At 51.8% G+C, this 18,154-nt stretch overlaps 1 protein-coding gene across 1 annotated transcript in view; it reads right to left on the bottom strand.

Moving 5' to 3' along the window:
* ASAP3 (ArfGAP with SH3 domain, ankyrin repeat and PH domain 3) overlaps nucleotides 1-17,951 on the bottom strand; it is a 49,716-nt gene extending 31,765 nt beyond the window's left edge. The window contains 1 exon segment of the mRNA XM_047870800.1: nucleotides 17,631-17,951. Coding sequence (XP_047726756.1) covers nucleotides 17,631-17,759 — 129 coding nt within the window. The 5' untranslated portion in view covers nucleotides 17,760-17,951.
* Nucleotides 17,952-18,154: the final 203 nt, after the last annotated feature.

The following is an 18,154-nucleotide window of genomic DNA, read 5'->3' as shown; positions in this document are numbered from 1 at the left end:
GCTGTTATGATCAATAAGACACAAAAAAGCTTTAAAAGCACTCTTGAGGGTGGGCTGGACCAGCTCAGTTGGTTAAGGGTCCAACTCTTGATTTCAGCTCAGGTCGTGATCTCACAATTGGTGAGTCAGAGCCCTGCATCGGGCCGCACTGGCAGCACAGAGCCTGCTTGGGATTCTCTCTCTCCCTCTCTCTCTGCCCCATCCCTGCTCTCTCTCTCTAAATAAATAAATAAATAAAACATTAACATAACATAACATAACATAACATAACATAACATAACATAACAGAAAAACATTCTTGAATTCATGGTAACTTTCGGTCCTTTTCCAAATTTCTCAAGCAATACTAAAAGTATGACTTTGTGGGAAGGTCGATGAAACTTTGACATTAAAAAGGGATCACTCGGGGCGCCTGGGTGGCGCAGTCGGTTAAGCGTCCGACTTCAGCCAGGTCACGATCTCGCGGTCCGTGAGTTCGAGCCCCGCGTCAGGCTCTGGGCTGATGGCTCGGAGCCTGGAGCCTGTTTCCGATTCTGTGTCTCCCTCTCTCTCTGCCCCTCCCCCGTTCATGCTCTGTCTCTCTCTGTCCCAAAAATAAATAAACGTTGAAAAAAATTTAAAAAAAATTTTAAAAAAAGGGATCACTCAAATCAACAGTTAAGCATCCGACTCTTGGTTTCAGCTCAGGTCATGATCTCACGGCTGGTGGGATTGAGCCCCATGTCAGGCTCTGCGCTGACAGTGTGGAGCCCGCTTGGGATTCTCTCTCTCCCTCTTTCTCTGCCCCTACTCTGCTTGTTCTAAGTAAGTAAATAAACTTAATAAAAAAAATGTCTTACAAAAGGGGTCCCCCTGTGAGGGGGCAGAATCTTGGCTCCTTTAAGCCTTGATGTCCACAAAGAAGATTAAATTGTATGTGCTACATATTAAATGTGAAAATGAAAATACTATGTTTTAATGAGCAAGCCAAGTTACACTTATAATATTTATGAAATGATAAATAAGATGCAAAAAAACAAAAGCCACTGAAAAACCCCGAAAAGGCCTTAGGGCTTCTCATTTCTACATCCACCTACCAATGTACAGGAAACACAGATGGAGACATTCATGACCCCACACCTGGGGAATGCAGCAGTGAGCACAGAGCGCGTGAAACTACAGAACAAGCCGCTGGCTTCTCTAACAAGGGGATCGTAGAAAACGAAACCACAAATGATGGAGGAGAAATCGTAAGAGGCTCAAAACACACACTGACCAAAGGCAATACTTGGACCTTACTTTGCTTTTTAAACTTCTTTAGAATTTCAGCAAATGCTCGGCATTTGCTTCAACACTGAGAGCCGGGGAAGCAGGTGGGGGTGAGGTCGGGGCAGGACCGGGTCACAGGTAAATGGAGGCCGTTCACCATCGTGTTCTGTCTCCGTGACAATTCTAAATTCTCCATAATCAGGAAACAGTGAGAGCTAGTAGATGAAAAAAACAAGATCGGCAAAATATTCATAGTTGTTGAAACTGGGCGAGTCTACTTTTGGGCATGTTTGAAGATTTCTACAGTACTGAGTTAATACAAGAAGACAAGGGGTTCGAGGCGCCTGAATGGCTCAGTCTATGATCTTAGGGTTCGTGAGTTCAAGCCCCACATCAGACTCTGCACAGACAGCGCTGAGCCTGCTTGGGATTCTCTCTCTCTCCATCTTTCTCTGCCCCTCCCGTGATCTCCTGAGCGTGCACACGCGCTCTCTCTCTCTCCCTCTCTCTCTCTCAAAATAAGCAAATAACCATTAAAAAAAAAAAAGACAAGGGGTTCTTATATTCAGAAAGGTAGGGGACCACTGCACTAAGTTACTGAAACTAGCCTTTGACACCCTAGGTGCGCAGAACTGACCCCTTTCAACGGACAGCTGTCTGGGCATAGCTTTCAACAAGGGAGATGGGATGCGAGAGTGGGTTTGGAGACGTTGGCCTGAGGGAGGCCAGGGGCCTGGGGCCCAGGGCCAATGGAGGGCAAGGATCAGGCAGAAGGGTCTTTGAGAGGCAGGCAGGAAGGGGTAAAGGCTGACCTTCTGGCTCGAGGCAGCCTCCACACTCCATGGCCTGATTACAAAAGGGCACACCGTGGAAAAAGCGCATGATGTGAAGGGAGGAGGCCTGGGTTCTATTCCAGACCCAATTTCTCACCCGCTCCGAGACCCTGAGCAAGTCCCCGGCGGCTTCGGGAGTAGGCTCTCCACCTGCAAAGCGGGAACGACAGTCACTGCTGCTCCAGTCCCCTCCCACTGAGAATGGAGTCATAAAGACCGGGGAAGTTTATAGCCCATGCAAACGTGAGCGGTCCTCTTCATGTCAGGCTCTGATGGTTTGCTTTTTCTCATCCACCTGCCCAACCACCAGATCCAGAGAAAGGAGGGGGGCCCCACTGGGCCCTTCCTGGGTGGTCTGCAAGGAAGGGAAAGGGTGGGGTTGAGAAGTATTTGCAGCGTCCCCACCTCCGGGCAAGCCCCGCTCAGCCCCACGCTCTGGACGCTCAAATCTACAAACCCGCCCTCTCCACCCAGCGGGGCAGAGGGAGCAGCTGCGATGAGGTCTCTCACGGTCACTGGCACATAGAAGGAGCTCGTTCGCACACACCGAGCACCTACCTGCCTGTACCCAAAGCCCTGTGTGGGTGCTGGGGAGAGAGGGACATCAGCTCAGGCCCTGCCCTCGAGGTCCCCGGTGTGGGAGATACGCCACGATCGCTAACAGCTGAAGAGGCGCTTGGCGAACGCAGAGCAGAAGAGGAGTCCGTGTGGGGACACAGAACGGAGCAGCCACAGCCACCGCACACTGAGATGAAGTGATGCTTCACCAGGGCCTCGAAAACCAGGAGACGTCAGTGGAACAAAGAGAGGCGGGGGGAAGACGATTCTAACAGACGGGAGGTACCTGGCAAAGTCCCTGGAAGGCACGCTTCCCACATTCGGGGACCAGCCAGGAGCTTCCCGAAGCAGCACTTACCAGGGCCGGGGTGTGGTGAGCAGTGAGGCCCAGGGCCGAGCAGGGCCCAGAGTGACCCACTGGGAGGCCACGCTTGCAGTGAGAGTTGAGCAGATGCTCCTATCACTACTGGACGCCAGGCTTGTTGTGACAGACTTTGGGTTTTTTTTTAACTTTATTTACTAAGTAATCTCTACCCCCAGCGTGGGGTTCAAACTCACGACCCCAAGCTCACGAGTTGCACGATCTACTACATGACATACTTTGCACCAGTTCACGTAGTCCTCTCAACAACCCAGGAGGTTTTACGGATGAGGAAAAAGTGAGGCCCCGGGAAGTTCTGGCTTTTGCCCAGGCTCGCGCAACTAGTCAGTAGAGGAACCTAGACGTACACCAAGGGCGGCAGGCTCCAGAGTCCAAACTTTTTTTTTTTAACGTTCATTCATTTTTGAGAGAGAGACACAGTGCGAGCCGGGGAGGGGCAGAGAGAGAGGGAAACACGGAATCCGAAGCGGGCTCCAGGCTCTGAGCTGTCGGCGCAGAGCCCGACCTGGGGCTCGAACTCACAAACCGCGAGATCATGACCTGAGCCGGAGTCGGACGCTCAACCGAATGAGCCACCCAGGCGCCTCCAGAGTCCGAACTTTTAACCAAAGCCCTCGGTTTTATCCCACAAGTAATGGGGAGCGCCTGCAGGGCTCTGGACGAGAGAGGAGGGACTTGGCAAATTCTCACGGTAGAAAGATCAGCTCTAGGACTTGGCTGCAGACCAGTGCTCAAGTGCAAGAAAGGGGTACAGACGCGTCCCCCAGGCACGACAGGGTGATGGGGAACACGGCCTGACCCAGTGCAAAGCAGATCACACAACGGGAAGGACTTGGATTCCAAGGTCCCAGATTGAGTCTACTTATTAACATGAATCCAACCCCCCCCCCCCGCCCCGCTTACCGAGTGAGCACTTTGGGGCACGCACTTTATTTTTACCTCATGTATCCCTCCCAGCAACACAGATGAGGCAACAGAGGCTGGGGTAGGTTGGTCAGCTGGCTCAAGGTCATGTAGGTAGCTCTAGGATGCGTAGAGCCTTTAGCTTCCAGAACCTTCTCCCACTATCCCACACTACGGCCAACCACGAGGGAAGTCCCAGCTGGCGGAACCTGTTCTCTCTGTAAGGAGTACTGTGGCCATATTTTGTCTAACGGTGGATGCCAGGCATCTTGAGAGGCGATACAGAAACATGCTGAGGGAAGGCAGAGGGACTGAATTTTAGGTCTGCCTCTGCCACTAGCCCCTCTGAGCAAGTTTCTTCCTCTTGTGCCTCAGTCTCCCCATCTGTACACCTTACAGCCGGCGGACACGGCTGCTAAATCCCCTTCCAGGTCAGTGCTCTGGGACTCGGAGTCCTGTTAATAATCGTACCTCGCGAGGCCGCTCCAACCTCAGCCACCAGCAAGAGCACATCTCCAAATGGTTTTCATCTGGATAGGCAAGGCCACCGCCCCCCAGGGCCCAAGAGTCGGTGGGGGGGGGGGGGGGAGGGGGCAGTCAGAAGGAGGTGCCAGAGAGCAGGGCAGGGCTCTTCCCAGCTTCCCCCTGCATCACCCATGTGGAGGGGCCCCAGCCCTGCCTGCCTGCGCTCCTGCACTGGCTAAGCTGCAAAGTCTGGGGCCAGCCCCCGGTCTACCCCTGCCCCTGGTGTGACCTTGTTCAGTCTCCTTTCCTCCCAGGCTGACTCCTCAACTCTCATCTGGAGTCTGGAATGAAGGGGTTGGGCGGGATGCGGAAGGCTCCCGCCAGCTCTGACATTTATTATTTCAGGGTCCCTCGGCCTCTTGCTGTTTTCCTTCCTGCGCTGCTGGAGCCCATGACCAGCCGTGGGCCCCCTCAGTTGGGCCCCTGCAGATGTCTCCCCAGCCAGGGAAGCTGCTAGGCCTCACTGGCTGCCCCTTGCAGGGTGTTGGGAAGTGGGGAGGGGGGAGCTGCAGGAAGGGAGCCGCACCCTCGACGTAAGCCGAGGCCCCTGAAAACCCCAAGTTTCCTGGCTGGGATTTTCCTCGGGAGACTGCTCGGCAGTGATGAGCTAAGAGATCAAGAACTCTGCCGGACCGACCGCCTTAGATTCCCGTCTGGCTCCTGGCTCCAAGCCCTGAATTCCACCCAACTCTGCGGGCAGCCTGGCCTGCCCTCCTGGATAGAGGAGGAGAGGGTCCCCTGCCTCCCATTTTCTGGGTTCCCTTACTGGCCTGGATGAATCCCTCCCTGTGCCCGACTGGATGTCCGTCACTAATCCCGTAAACCCCAGTCCTACCCAGCTCTGCATTGTCCTCAACACGCCAGGCTGTTCCCAGCCGCCAGGCCTCTCTGCTCGTGCTGTTCCAGCCGCCTGGAGAGTCCCCCACCCCCAATCCATTCTATCGAGTAAACACTTAGTCCCTCCTGACTCCACTTACAGGTCACCACCTCCCTACCTCAACAGAACCGGCCCTTCCAGAACGCATCCCTCCTGCCTTTATGCCACGCTATGCCCACTACACGTATTTATCAGGACACTCATGGCCCTTATGTACCACGCACATCTGACTTCCCTACGGGGCTCAAAACTCTATAAAGGGGCAGGGACTGGCTCATCTGCCTTCGCATCCACAGCACCCAGCACAGGACCCGGCACATGAGTAGCAACAAACGTTTGTGGAAAGGATGAATGAGTGGATGGGTGACTATTAGCAAGGCCCTATGGGAATGCAGAAAAAGCAGCAGGGGTTAAGGACTCCAGCTTTTACATCACACTCTTCTGAGGTCCAAATTCTGTTTCCAATAAGTCTAAGCTGTGTGACCTAGAGCAAGTGACTTAGTTTCTCAGAGCCTCTATTTCTCCATCTGTCAGATGGGATAAGAACAGCATCTATTTCACCGGATTGAATGCAGTCAGGCATTCCAGCACCTAGCCCAGCCCCCTGCATATAGGGAGGGCTGCAGGGTAGCTATCCTGACCCGGCGAACACCTTCTCTGTGCTCCTGGGCCCTGTGACCCAAATCCCCAGGCTGGCCAGGGGAGTCTCCTGCAGCACTTAAAAAATAAGGGTACCAGGGGCGCCTGGGCAGCTCAGTCCGTTAAGCATCCGGCTTCGGATTTCAGCTCAGGTCTCGATCTCACGGTTGGTAGGTTCGAGCCCCGCATCAGGCTCCACACGGACAGCTCGGAATCCGCTTGGGATTCTCTTCTCCCTCTCTCTCTCTCTCTCTGCCCCTCCCCTGCTCGCTCGCTCTCTCTCTCTCTCTCTCTCTCTCTCTCTCAAAATAAATAAACCTAAAACAAAAGAAGGGTACCAGAGCCTCACTTCAGAACTGTTAAATCAGAGTCAGGCATGACCCGTGGAGTAAGAGGTCAAGCACTCCCAAGTGCCAAGTCCAAATCCTGGCTTTGCCACTTACTGCTAGTAGGGTTACCAGACTCAGCAAACATACAGGACATGCAGTTATATTTGAATTTCAGATAATCAGGGAATAACTTTTTGGCGTAAGTGTGTCCCAGATATTGCGCGGGGATCCTGTATGTTATTTGGCAATCCTGTTTACTAAGCTATTTCCTCCCTGTGCCTTTGTTTCCTTATGGGGATGACACAAATTATACACGGGAAATGCTTATAGCACTGCCTGGTGTCTGTTTCTATTTCCATAACTTTTAAAGCAACCCAGATGACACAGAAGAACCTTGCAAACATTACGCTGAAAGAAGCCAGACACGGGGCCATATGTTGTAGGATTCCACCGATACAGAGAGAGAGAGCACGAGTAAGGGAGGAGCAGAGAGCGAGAGAGGATCCGAAGCGGGCTCCGTGCTGACAGCAGAGAGCCTGAACTCAACAAACCTCGAGATCATGACCTGAGCCGAAGTCAGATACTTAACCAACCGAGCCACCCAGGTGTCCCAACCTGAGTGCTTTAAAATGGTTCATATGGTGAATTTCATCTCGACTTCAAGAGATCTACCTAGGGGCGCCTGGGTGGCTCAGTCGGTTGAGCGTCCGACTTCGGCTCAGGTCATGGTCTCGCGGTTCGTGGGTTCGAGCCCCGCGTCGGGCTCTGTGCTGACATACAGCCTGGAGCCCTGCTTCGGATTCTGTGTGTATCTCTCTCTCTCCCTCCGCTGCTCATGGTCTGCCTCTCTCTCTCAAAAATAAATAAATGTTAAAAAAAAATTAAAAACAAAAGATTTTTAAAAACATCTACCTAAAAGCAACCCAGGTTGTAATGTACAGTTAGGACTGAGACTCAGGTTGGCTCTCAATAAACATTTCATGATGAAATGAACGGATGGGAGACAGCAAAGGGCAGAGCTAAGGGGAGAACCTGCCTTGTCCAGAACTGGGCTCAGCTCTTTACTCCTGGACACCTGCGGGGGACGTGAGATTCCTCTTTTTATCCTGGTGTCAGGACAGCACAATTTTAACACTCACTCATAGTAATGGCTTCACCCCTGTTGCTATGATCCCATTTTCTCTGTGTGGTTCCTGATCTCCTTAGCTATCCCATGTGCGGGTGATATTGTGTTTTTAGTACAAGAGAATTTTCAAATGTTAAGTATCTGTTATGTGCCCGGGATATGCTAGATGCTTTATATGTAATCTCCTCAAAGAACCCCACAAGAGAGTTATTATCACGCATGATTTACAGAGGGAGAAACTGAGATTCAGAAAGGTTAATTCATTTGCCTGAGGTCACACAACCAACAGGAATTCAAACCCAGGATTGTCTGACCTCAGTCACTGGACTCTCTCCATAGACCTCAGCCACATCTCTGTATGCCGTGGGTTGTCAGTCATCCTTTCATGGGTGTAAGTCCTTCTCCTTTCCAGACGGGGCCCTTGTCTTGTCATCTCCATGCCCCTAGAACCTGCCATCCCGCCTGTGCTCACAGCAGGTGTTGGATAAGTTCAATAACCTTAAGTGGGCAGGTCACAGCTTACCACAACAGTTTTTGCCCACTGCTCATCAGTCTCCCGGGGAATTTCTGAACTGCTCACTTGCCCAGGCCCCACCCCCCGGGAGGAGATTTTCATAAAGTATATCTGGGTAGAGGGGCGCCTGGGTGGCTCAGTCGGTTAAGCGGCCGACTTCGGCTCAGGTCATGATTTCGCGGTCCGTGAGTTCGAGCCCCGCGTCGGGCTCTGTGCTGACAGCTCAGAGCCTGGAGCCTGTTTCAGATTCTGTGTCTCCCTCTCTCTCTGACCCTCCCCCATTCATGCTCTGTCTCTCTCTGTCTCAAAAATAAATAAACGTTAAAAAATTTTTTAAAAAAAAGTACATCTGGGTAGAGGCTACAGCATCCAAAGTTCTTAAAAGCTCAGTTAAGGTCAAAAGCCAGCTGAGTTAGAGAACCTTTAGCGACTGTTCCCAGCTCAGCCTCCTATACCCTCCACCGTGAGGCCCCGTCCCTGACCCCAGCGAGGCCCAGGCACAGTGTTCCCATGGTAGAGGGAGCCCAGGGCCCTGCCTCTGAGTCTGGGGCATTCACTGTGCCTCCACGGGCCTCACTGCCTCAGGTGCTCTGAGCCCAGGCACTAGGCCCATCAAAAGGATTTTCTAGCCAGGCACCTGAGTGGCTTAGTTGGTTATGCGTCCGACTCCAGCTCAGGTCATGATCATGTGGTTCCATGTGTTCGAGCCCTACACTGGGCTCTCTGCTGCTGGCGTGGAGCCCATTTCGAATCCTGTCTCCTTCTCTGCCCTTCCCCCGCTCGCACACACATGCTCTCTCTCTCTCTCTCAAAAATAAATAAGCGTTTAAAAAGTTAAGGAAAAAAAAAAAGGATCTTCTAGCAACAATGCCTGTCTGAGGTCTAGACTACCAAGTTGCCTTCGGGGAAAGAATTTTCCTTCTGCCATGATCTGCGGTTCCAGTTTCTGTCCTCAAACCTACTTGTGTCACCTCAGTGGCCAAAAACAGCTGAACACCAGGCAAGGAAGTGAACACTGAAGACCGAAATTTAGAGAGGGGAGGAGACCCCACAAAGCTGGGCGTGAGGCTGACACCCCCGGGAAAGACCTTCTGCTCTTGTGCAGAGGCAGATACAGAAAGAGGTTGGGCTCAGGTGGGGTTCAACCAAGAGGTTGGGTTCCAAGCCCATCTTGAAAGACCCTCTGGATGCAGGTCCCTAGCCATCATCCTATGTTTCTGTTCCCCAGCTCAGGAGAACTTCTCATCTGCCCCCTCCTCAAATCAGTCCACGCCAGCGTCGAGGTGAAAACAGCACTAATCCTGTTTGGAACCTGTTCATCAACAACCTCGGTGTTGCTAACCTTGGGTTGCATCTGCCATTTTCTTATTTTGCCTCTGGACATCTAGGCGGCGTCTGACTGAGCTGAGCATTGGTCCCTCCTTGAAATCTTCCTTTCCTGGCTTCTGGGGCCCTGAGTTCCCTCCTTCCCCGCTGGCAGTTCCTTTTCAGCCCCCTTCGTTAACTACTCTTCCCCTCCCAATCTCTGGGCCTTGGAGCTCCCCAGAGCTTGGACCTGGGCCCTCTTCATCCCTCTCCGTGGGTGACTTTATCCACTGCTCAGCTTTAAACACCAGCGAATGTAACGTACGCATATGTGGTCCGTGGACTGCCTGTGCGAGCATCTCCTGGGGTGGTGGTTAAAATGCAGATTCCCAGGCACCCTCCTGCGTGCTTGGCAAACCTGCCGAGGGCATTTGCCAGGTTTTTGCCAGTGAGACATCTGAATTTCCTTCCTCCACCTGAAAAACGACTTGCGGTGCAAGTCTTGGTAGAGCTTGTGTCCTACAAAAGCTGACCAGGTGAAATTCTTGCTTTTCCAGACTCCCTTGCAGCTAGGGTACAGGTGTATGAGTTAGTCTTGGCCAAGCAGGCACTGGGATCCCAATCAGGAGGAGAGAGTGGAAGATCCGCGCTTATGCTGGTGGCAACAGCAACAAAGGAGCCCCGTCTCCAGGGACAGTGGCAGTAACAAGCTGTGGCACTTAGCGCATGGCAACAGTGTCCTCGCCAAACTGGCTCATTGGAATGATTTTGGCGGAGATCCTGCCTGCCGCCTCACCCCAGTTCTCCAGCTTCCCAGAAATTCTGCAAACTACTGAGCATTCCCTTTCAGGGAACTCCTTTTTTATGTGAATCAGCTCAGGTTGGTTTCTGTTACTTGTAATAAGAAGCCTAAGAAAGACACAGCTACTGAATTGGACCCTCTGGGAATGGTATCGGGTGGTTCTCACATAGATGCAAGCTTGAAACTCGCTCTCTCAACCCTGACAATCTCCAGTGTGTATCTTCAGCCTCCTCCTTTCATCTCCAAACTCGTATATCTAAAACGCCTTCTTGACATCTCCACTTGGATGTCTCAAAGACCTGTAAGATGTACAAACAGAATTCCTGACTTTCCCCCCAAAACAGTTTCTCTCCCAGAGCTCCCCTTCCTAGGAAAAAGTAAATGGCACTCTTCCATTGGGAATCTGGGAACCTTTCTTTTTTTATTATTTTTTTTTCTATTTTTCTTAATGTTTATTCATTTTGGAGAGAGAGAGAGTGCAAGCAGGGGAGGGTCAGAGAGAGAGAGAGACACAGAATCGGAAGCAGGTTCCAGGCTCTGAGCTGTCAGCACAGAGCCCATTGTGGGGCTCGAACTCACGAACTGTGAGATCATGCCCTGAGCCGAAGCCAGACGCTCAACTGACTGAGCCACCCAGGCACCCCGGGAACCTTTCTTGACCACCCCCTACACGCACTCTATCAGCAAATCTTGGTGTTACTACTTATAAAATACTTCTAAAATCTGTCCACTTTTTTCCTCCACCAATCGTGACACTATCCACACCGCCGTCATCTCTTCCCCAAACAGCCGCAACAGCCTCCTTGGGTCTTCCCCTGCTCCCTCCAGTCTAGTCTACACAGCAGCTGATATGATCTTTCTAGAACAGAAATTGGATCATGCTGCTGGCCTGCAAAAGAGATAAAATCCACACTTGCTATCAGGGCCTACAAGCTTGAGTATGATCTAGCCCCTGCCTGCCTTCCCAGACCCATCTGGTCTTGCCCTTCCCATCTGCCCATCGCTATGCTTCTACCCTCTGACCTCCTTCAGTGTCACAGATACTTTAGGTTCCTTCCTGCCTCAGGGCCTTTGCTTAAGCTCTTCCCTCCATCTGGAGCACCCTCACACCACTATTCTCTATTAATGCTCCTTTTTAGTTTTCTTCTTTGACTTATTTGTTAGCCAACCAATATTTTCTGAGCACCTACTATGGTGTTATGGTAAATACTAGGGGTATAGTGGTGAGATTAGATTCTATTCTCATGGAAGTCCAAATCTAGTGAGAAACCAGATTTTATTTTTTTATTAAAAAAAATTTAATGTTTATTTTGAGAGAGAGAGAGAGAGAGAGAGAGAGTGTGTGTGAGTGGGGGAGGGGCAGAGAGCGAGGGAGAGAGAGAACCCCAAGCAGGCTCCACGCTGTCAGCACAGAGCCTGATGTGGGGCTTGAACTCATGAAACCGTGAGATCATGACCTGAGCCGAGATCAGAGTTGGACACTTAACCAACTGAGCCACCCAGGCGCCCCAAGAAACCAGATTTTAATAAATGATTATACAAATAAATACAAAATATACCTATGAGGGAGGTACCACTCACAGAGGAGGGGATACCGGAAGGGCCAGCCGGCGGGGAAAGTCACGAGTGTGGTTTTGGACATACTGAGATGTCTAAGTGAAACAGCCCAGTGGGCACCTGAACATGAGGGTCTGGGCTGGATATACAGATGTGCGAGTCGCCTAAAGATGAGAGAGGACTGAAGCCATGGATGTGGATGAGATGGGCTAGGGAGGGGCTAGGACCTCGGACCTGAGCCGCCATGCCACTTATCACAATGTGCAATTATTTATTTGTTTGTTAATCCGCTGACTACCTGTCTTCCCCAGAAGACCGTAAGCTCAACAGGGCAAAGACCTACATCTCTTTTCATAAGCAACGTGTCTACCCAGTGCCTAATACGGGGCCCGCGATGGAGCAGTCCCCAGGTACTTCACTGGCCGCTGTGTCCCTCAGCAGGGCTGGCCTCATCCATTCCCTGGACAACAGGATTGGGTGCATTGGTCGCCACTGTCCAACAAAAAGCCCAAGTGACGAACTGGCCTTCACGGCCTTCTGAGTCATGCTACACCCTTTAGCCTTCTGTCTTTTTAAGTCCACTAAACCTGAGCTTTCCAAACTGGGGTTCATCTGCCCCTGGATAACCAAGTAGGCAGAAAACAAGATGAGCACAGTGCCTCTCCCTGGATCTTCGATTGTGCCAAACGAAGCACCATTGCCATGGATACTTGGGGGGTGGGGACTCTCTAGGCTCTGCCCCTCTTCTCTGAGAAGTGTTCCTTCCTCAGTACAAGTCTCTGTAGACACGCATACACGGCCTGAGTCTCTCTTTCCATGACCTCTGCTGATGAAACCAGGGGTGGAAACCCACTTCTAGAACCCATCCAGAAGCTGAGCTGGGCCGTCAAGCTCTCCGCCAGGAACGGGGAAGTGGGACACAAGACTGGCTTGGTCACCTTCAGAGGCTAGACCACTGAGGTCACATGGGTGTGGGGGCTGAAGCCACCTGTCTTCCCCAGAAGACTGTGTGATACCCTTCGGGGCCTGTGTGATGACAAGGGAGCAAAAGCAGTGTTCAGATGTGCAGAAAGAAAGAGAGGCAAGAGAACCAAAGTGATGTTCTGACAGCTTCCCGGCCTCCAGTGAGGCCCTGGCGAGGTCCACGTTTACTTATACCTCTTCAGTCCCATGAGGCACCTCTGAGTCCTTAAAACAAGTTTCCCCTCAACAGAAACAGCTTGAGAGGCCTTATGTTTCCTGCAAACAAACAATCGCTAAGATTGCATAATTCTAATTATTTTTTGTCAAACAAATAAAGACACGTGATGGAGCACCATGTGAAAGTCACAAGGGTATTAAGAATCAGCAATGAGGGGGCCCCTGGGTGGCTCAGTCGGTTGAGTGTACAACTTGGTTTCAGCTCAGGTCATGATCCCAGGGTCGTGGGATCGAGCCCTGCTTCGGGCTCTGCACTGATCATGGAGCCTGCTTAAGACTCTCTCTCTCTCTCTCTCTCTCTCTCTCTCTCTCTCTCTCTCTCTCCCCTGCCCCATCCTCTCACTCTCTCTCTCAAATAAATAAAATGAAAAAAAAATTAAAAGAAAAAAAAAAAAAGAATCAGCAATGTTCTTTCTAGAACAAGATTCCAAAAAAGCAAAAGTCACAAAGGAAAAGACAGATCTGACTCCAATAAAACTGAAAACTATGTAATATAAGACATGATACTTGGCACCTGCTTCGGATTCTGTCTCCCTCTCTCTCCCCCACTCACGCTCTGCCTCTCTCTCTCAAAAAAAAACCAAAACAAAAGACATGATACTAATTGAGGTAAACATTCCTCGTAACCACCATCCCCTTACAATAATGTGTTTTCTCTGAGGACGTACATTGGGAAGCACACACATTTCCACAGCAATTACCTCCGGGGAGGGTATAAGGATTGTGAGGCGTGGGCAGAGGTGACTTTTGCCTTTTCTGTTATCTTTAAAAATTTTTTTTTTCAACGTTTATTTATTTTTGGGACAGAGAGAGACAGAGCATGAATGGGGGAGGGGCAGAGAGAGAGGGAGACACAGAATCGGAAACAGGCTCCAGGCTCTGAGCCATCAGCCCAGAGCCCGACGCGGGGCTCGAACTCCCGGACCTCGAGATCGTGACCTGGCTGAAGTCGGACGCTTAACCAACTGCGCCACCCAGGCGCCCCTCTTTTTAAATTTTTTTTTCAACGTTTTTATTTATTTTTGGGACAGAGAGAGACAGAGCATGAACGGAGGAGGGGCAGAGAGAGAGGGAGACACAGAATCGGAAACAGGCTCCAGGCTCCGAGCCATCAGCCCAGAGCCCGACGCGGGGCTCGAACTCACGGACCGCGAGATCGTGACCTGGCTGAAGTTGGACGTTTAACCGACTGCGCCACCCAGGCGCCCCTAAATTTTTTAATTAAAAATGATTATGTTCTTATAACACTATATGTTAACTATACTGGAATTAAAAATTTTAACTTCATAAAAATGATGTCCTTTGTGCAACTGAAACTCCCTTAACCTTCAAATAAACATATGAAACACAAGTCTTGGCAGATCTATTTGCGGAAGACTGCTTTATCCAAGATCTAATAGGAAAAATAAGTTCACTAGTAGTTTGAGATGCACAATATAGCATGAGTTCTCAGCACTGGTCAAACAGTTTACTTGGTTCCTGAATATGCTTTCTTTCCACCAGTCTCCAAATTCACTCACTTATGCTCTCCACTGAATGATGGAGTTCTTCCATCCTTCAAGACCCATCTGGAAGTCACCTCCTCCAGGAAGCTCTCCCTGACGACACCAGTCCTCACTGTTCTCTCGCTCCCCACCCCACTGGCCTCTCTGTACCTTTCTCTGGGCATTCAGGATAGACTCCTGGGATTCCTACTGACCTCCCTAAGATAGGCTACATCTCCCCAATCAGCCAGCAAACCAGGGTAGCATCTTTATGTCCCTGGTGCCTAGCCCAGAGATGGCACAGGGAACGGGACAGAGAACAGACTCAGAGTCACAGACCCACCATGTGACACGAGACAACTGCCTTAACCTTCTCGGGCCCACTGTCACCTGTGGTATTGTGACCACCAATAAGATGATGGCTGTAAAGGGGCCCCGAACAGGAAAGTGGTTGACAGAATGATCATCTGTCTTAACACTCCCTCACATTTGTATAGTGTTTCACAATTAAAAACAAAAAACTTTTGGGGCGCCGGGGTGGCTCAGTCGGTTGAACATCTGACTTCAGCTCAGGTCATGATCTAACGGTTCATGAGCTCAAGCCCTGTATCGGGCTCACTACGGTCAGCGCAGAGCTCACTTTGGATCCTCTGTCCCCCTCTCTCTCTGCCCCGCTCCTGCTCGAGCTCTCTCTCTCAAAAAGAAATGAACGTTAAAAAACAAAACCAAACAACCTAGAGAGGTAAACAAGGAGGGATTATTAACCCATTTTAAGGGTGGGATAACTGAGGCTCAGAGAAGTTACATAGGGAGGACAGGCAGTTGGGCTTTAGAAGGAAATAGAATCGGAGCAGGGGTTAGAATATTTGGGTGCCAATGCCAATTCTTTCATTACCTAGATATGGGAGCTTAGACGAGTCTCTTGTACTCTCTGGACATCAGTTTCCCCAACTTCAATGAGAGTTCCTAGGCGATTTCTATCTTAAAGGGTTGCTCAATGCTGACATTCCAGTTTTCAGTGGCCTGCCCAGGGTCCTTCCTAGTTGGACTGCAAAAAAAGGGGCTGCAAGTTTCGGGAAAGAGTCTCCAGTTACTCCCAGGAAACCAGCGGGGACTGGAAGCTTTGCTTTAAGAATCTGTTGCATTTTATTTCAGCCAAAGGGAACCTCAAGCCTGGGTGTGGGTTAGTCATGCCCAGGATGGGGGTAGGGGTGGAATGGGGGGGGGGGGGGAGGATGGAGTGGAGGGTGGAGGTGGGCAGATGCCCGCATCAAACTGCATGTAACTATAAACATGAATGCAAAATCAAACAGGAAACCTCAGCAGAGTCCAATCCAAAGGTCAGATTCTAACCTTTTTGGACACCGAAATGCTGAAGAGAAAAGCTGTGTTTGGGTGCCCCAGCCTCCCTGCTGCAAAAAAAATGCTTGCAGGAAACCAATTTGACAATAAATTATATAGTTAAAAAAAATAATAATAAATAAATAATAAAAACGCACAAACAAAAAATGCTTGCATGCATCAAACCAAAGTCCTGAAGGCAAAGGAGCCCAGATTTTTGTCCGGCCTGAACCGGGGCAAAGCTGAGCTCTGACCAGAGCCCATTACAACCTCCAGACCCCTTCCAAGAGTTTCCCCCCCACCCCCCACGACCTCCGGCCCAGCACACACAAGTGCTGACACACACCGAGCCAGGCAAGGCCAGATGCACAGGGATAAATGGGCATTTCTGTCCCTGGAGAAAGGTTCATAGTACAGCCCCTTCTCCTGCTCCAGCTCAGATTTAACATTTTAATGAAGAACCCAGAGAGGAGGGAGAGCTGTGAAAGCCCTAAGGGTACCAATGGCACCTAAGTCTTCCAAGTCTTGACGTGGGAGGCTGTGAAGACAAACTTCAGGAAGGTCTCTCCCCTCGAGATGACAGTTTCCCTGTGAACCTCCCAGAAAAACAGAATCCACATTCATAGGCAGTGGACTCTAAGTTACTGGCTCTGCCCAAGGAAAGAAGCCAAAAAGTCACTGGCTTCTTCTTATTTTAATTAAAGCCTGTGACCCTACTAGGTACAGAGCACTAGGTGAGGCTCTGCGAGAGAAATGAGGACAAAAGGGACCCAGTCACTGTCTAAAAGGTCCATCAATTAACCTGATAGCCATTCCATTCATCAAGACGCATGCTTAACACACACTGACTCATGTAATACCAGAGCCCTGTGAGGTAAACATTATTATCCCATTTTATAGATGCCAAAAGTGAGGCTCAAAGAGATCAGGTCACATACCCAAGCTCGCACAACTGGCAAACTGCAGGGCCAGAATTTGCAGGTCTGCCTCCTGCAAAATCAGTGCCCTTTCCACAATCCTCTATCACCCCTGCAAAGAGATGCACGCAGATTCTGGGATAGGAGTTCAGCCTGCCAGGGAGAGGAGGAGAAGGAGATATTCCTCAAGACATTGGCCCAGGGTATTATGAACTATTGAGCTTTGTATCTGCCACACAGTAGGTGCTCAATACTCTTAAGGTGAAGGATGGGAGATGAGAGCCCCTGCTGAGGTCCAAAATGCCATCCAGTTTGGGGCATCCTCTGAAAGGGAACTGCAAAACTACATTATTCTCCCTTGGCCCAAAGCCACAGGGTGTCTGCCCTAGAATAGTCCCTGCAGAGGAGGCCCAGGAAAGTGCAGCAAGCAGGTCCAGAAAGAGGAAGGAACTCCAGAAGGACGGGAATGGGGTGGGGCAGCCTGCAAGGGCGAAAGAAAAGGCCTGGGACGCGTTGCTGGGAAAGACAAAGAGGAAAGGGGAGGGGAGGGGAGACTACAAACTTGCCAACAGCCTGGCCAAGGTGAACCCCGGCTCCTGGCGCCTTCTCATTCGCATTCATTCCACAAGCGCCGGCCAAATCTCAGAACCAGCAGCCAGGAGGAGGTGGCCTCCCTGCAGCCGAGGAGAAGTTCAGGACTGAGGCGGGAAGGCCTCTTTCCCAGAAGGGGAGTGACTGGGGGAACAAATCTGTGGGGCTCCAAAGATGAAAACGCAAACAGATGCAGTGAGGCGCTGAGCAAACACGAGACCGGACCGACCAACAACAGCACTGGGGTTATGACCCTGACCTGTGAAGTCTTTCATCGAGTTGAACTCAAGCCCCCCGCCCCCCAAACGGCCCCTCGGGCCCCCCCGCGGACTCAACGGGGAGGGCGCAGATGTTTGAGATGCGCTCGATTCTCACAGATCTAGAGAGGGGTCAGGTTTCCGGGGAGGGGTAAGGGCCATCGAAGCGCCGGTCACGTCGGTGAAGGTCAAGGAGAGGCCCTGCCGGGACCCCCGACCCCGCCCGCCCAGGGCCCCCTCACCTCCTCCCGCGCCAGTGCAGCCCCACGGCACCGGAGCATCTTGGCGGTAAAGGCGGCGGCCCCGGCCGGGGAGCTGAGGTCCTCCGCGGTGACGGCCAAGAACTCCGCAACGCTGAGCTGCTCGGGCATGGCGGGCGCGGGGTGGGGGCGCCGGGACTGCCGGAGCGGGGCGCGGGGGGCGCTCGCTGCACCGCGCTTGGCCGACCTCACAGCCAGCCGCGAGCACCGTAGGGGCCTCCGCACGCCCCGCCCCCTCCGCCCCGCCCCGCCCCGCCCCGCCCCCGACTGCCTCCGACCCGCACCGCCGGTTCGCCTCGCGTCCTGGGAGCCCGGAGCTTTCCCACCCCGCCCGCCTTTCGGCTCCGCCCCCGGCCTTCCAGCCTCTCCCCACCGACCTTAACCAGGACAGCGCGGCCCTAGCCCCTCGCTGGGCTCCCCAGCCCCTACCCCGGCCCCTCACTAGCCTCCCCAATCCCTCCCCCAGGCCTCCTAGATCCAGAGCTCCGCCCCTGGCTCACTGCCCC

Source organism: Prionailurus viverrinus, chromosome C1 (genome assembly GCF_022837055.1).
Source record: "Prionailurus viverrinus isolate Anna chromosome C1, UM_Priviv_1.0, whole genome shotgun sequence".
Classification (NCBI taxonomy): domain Eukaryota; kingdom Metazoa; phylum Chordata; class Mammalia; order Carnivora; family Felidae; genus Prionailurus; species Prionailurus viverrinus.
The sequence above is the reverse complement of the archived record's forward strand: the minus strand, read 5'-3'. Positions and strand labels throughout refer to the sequence as shown.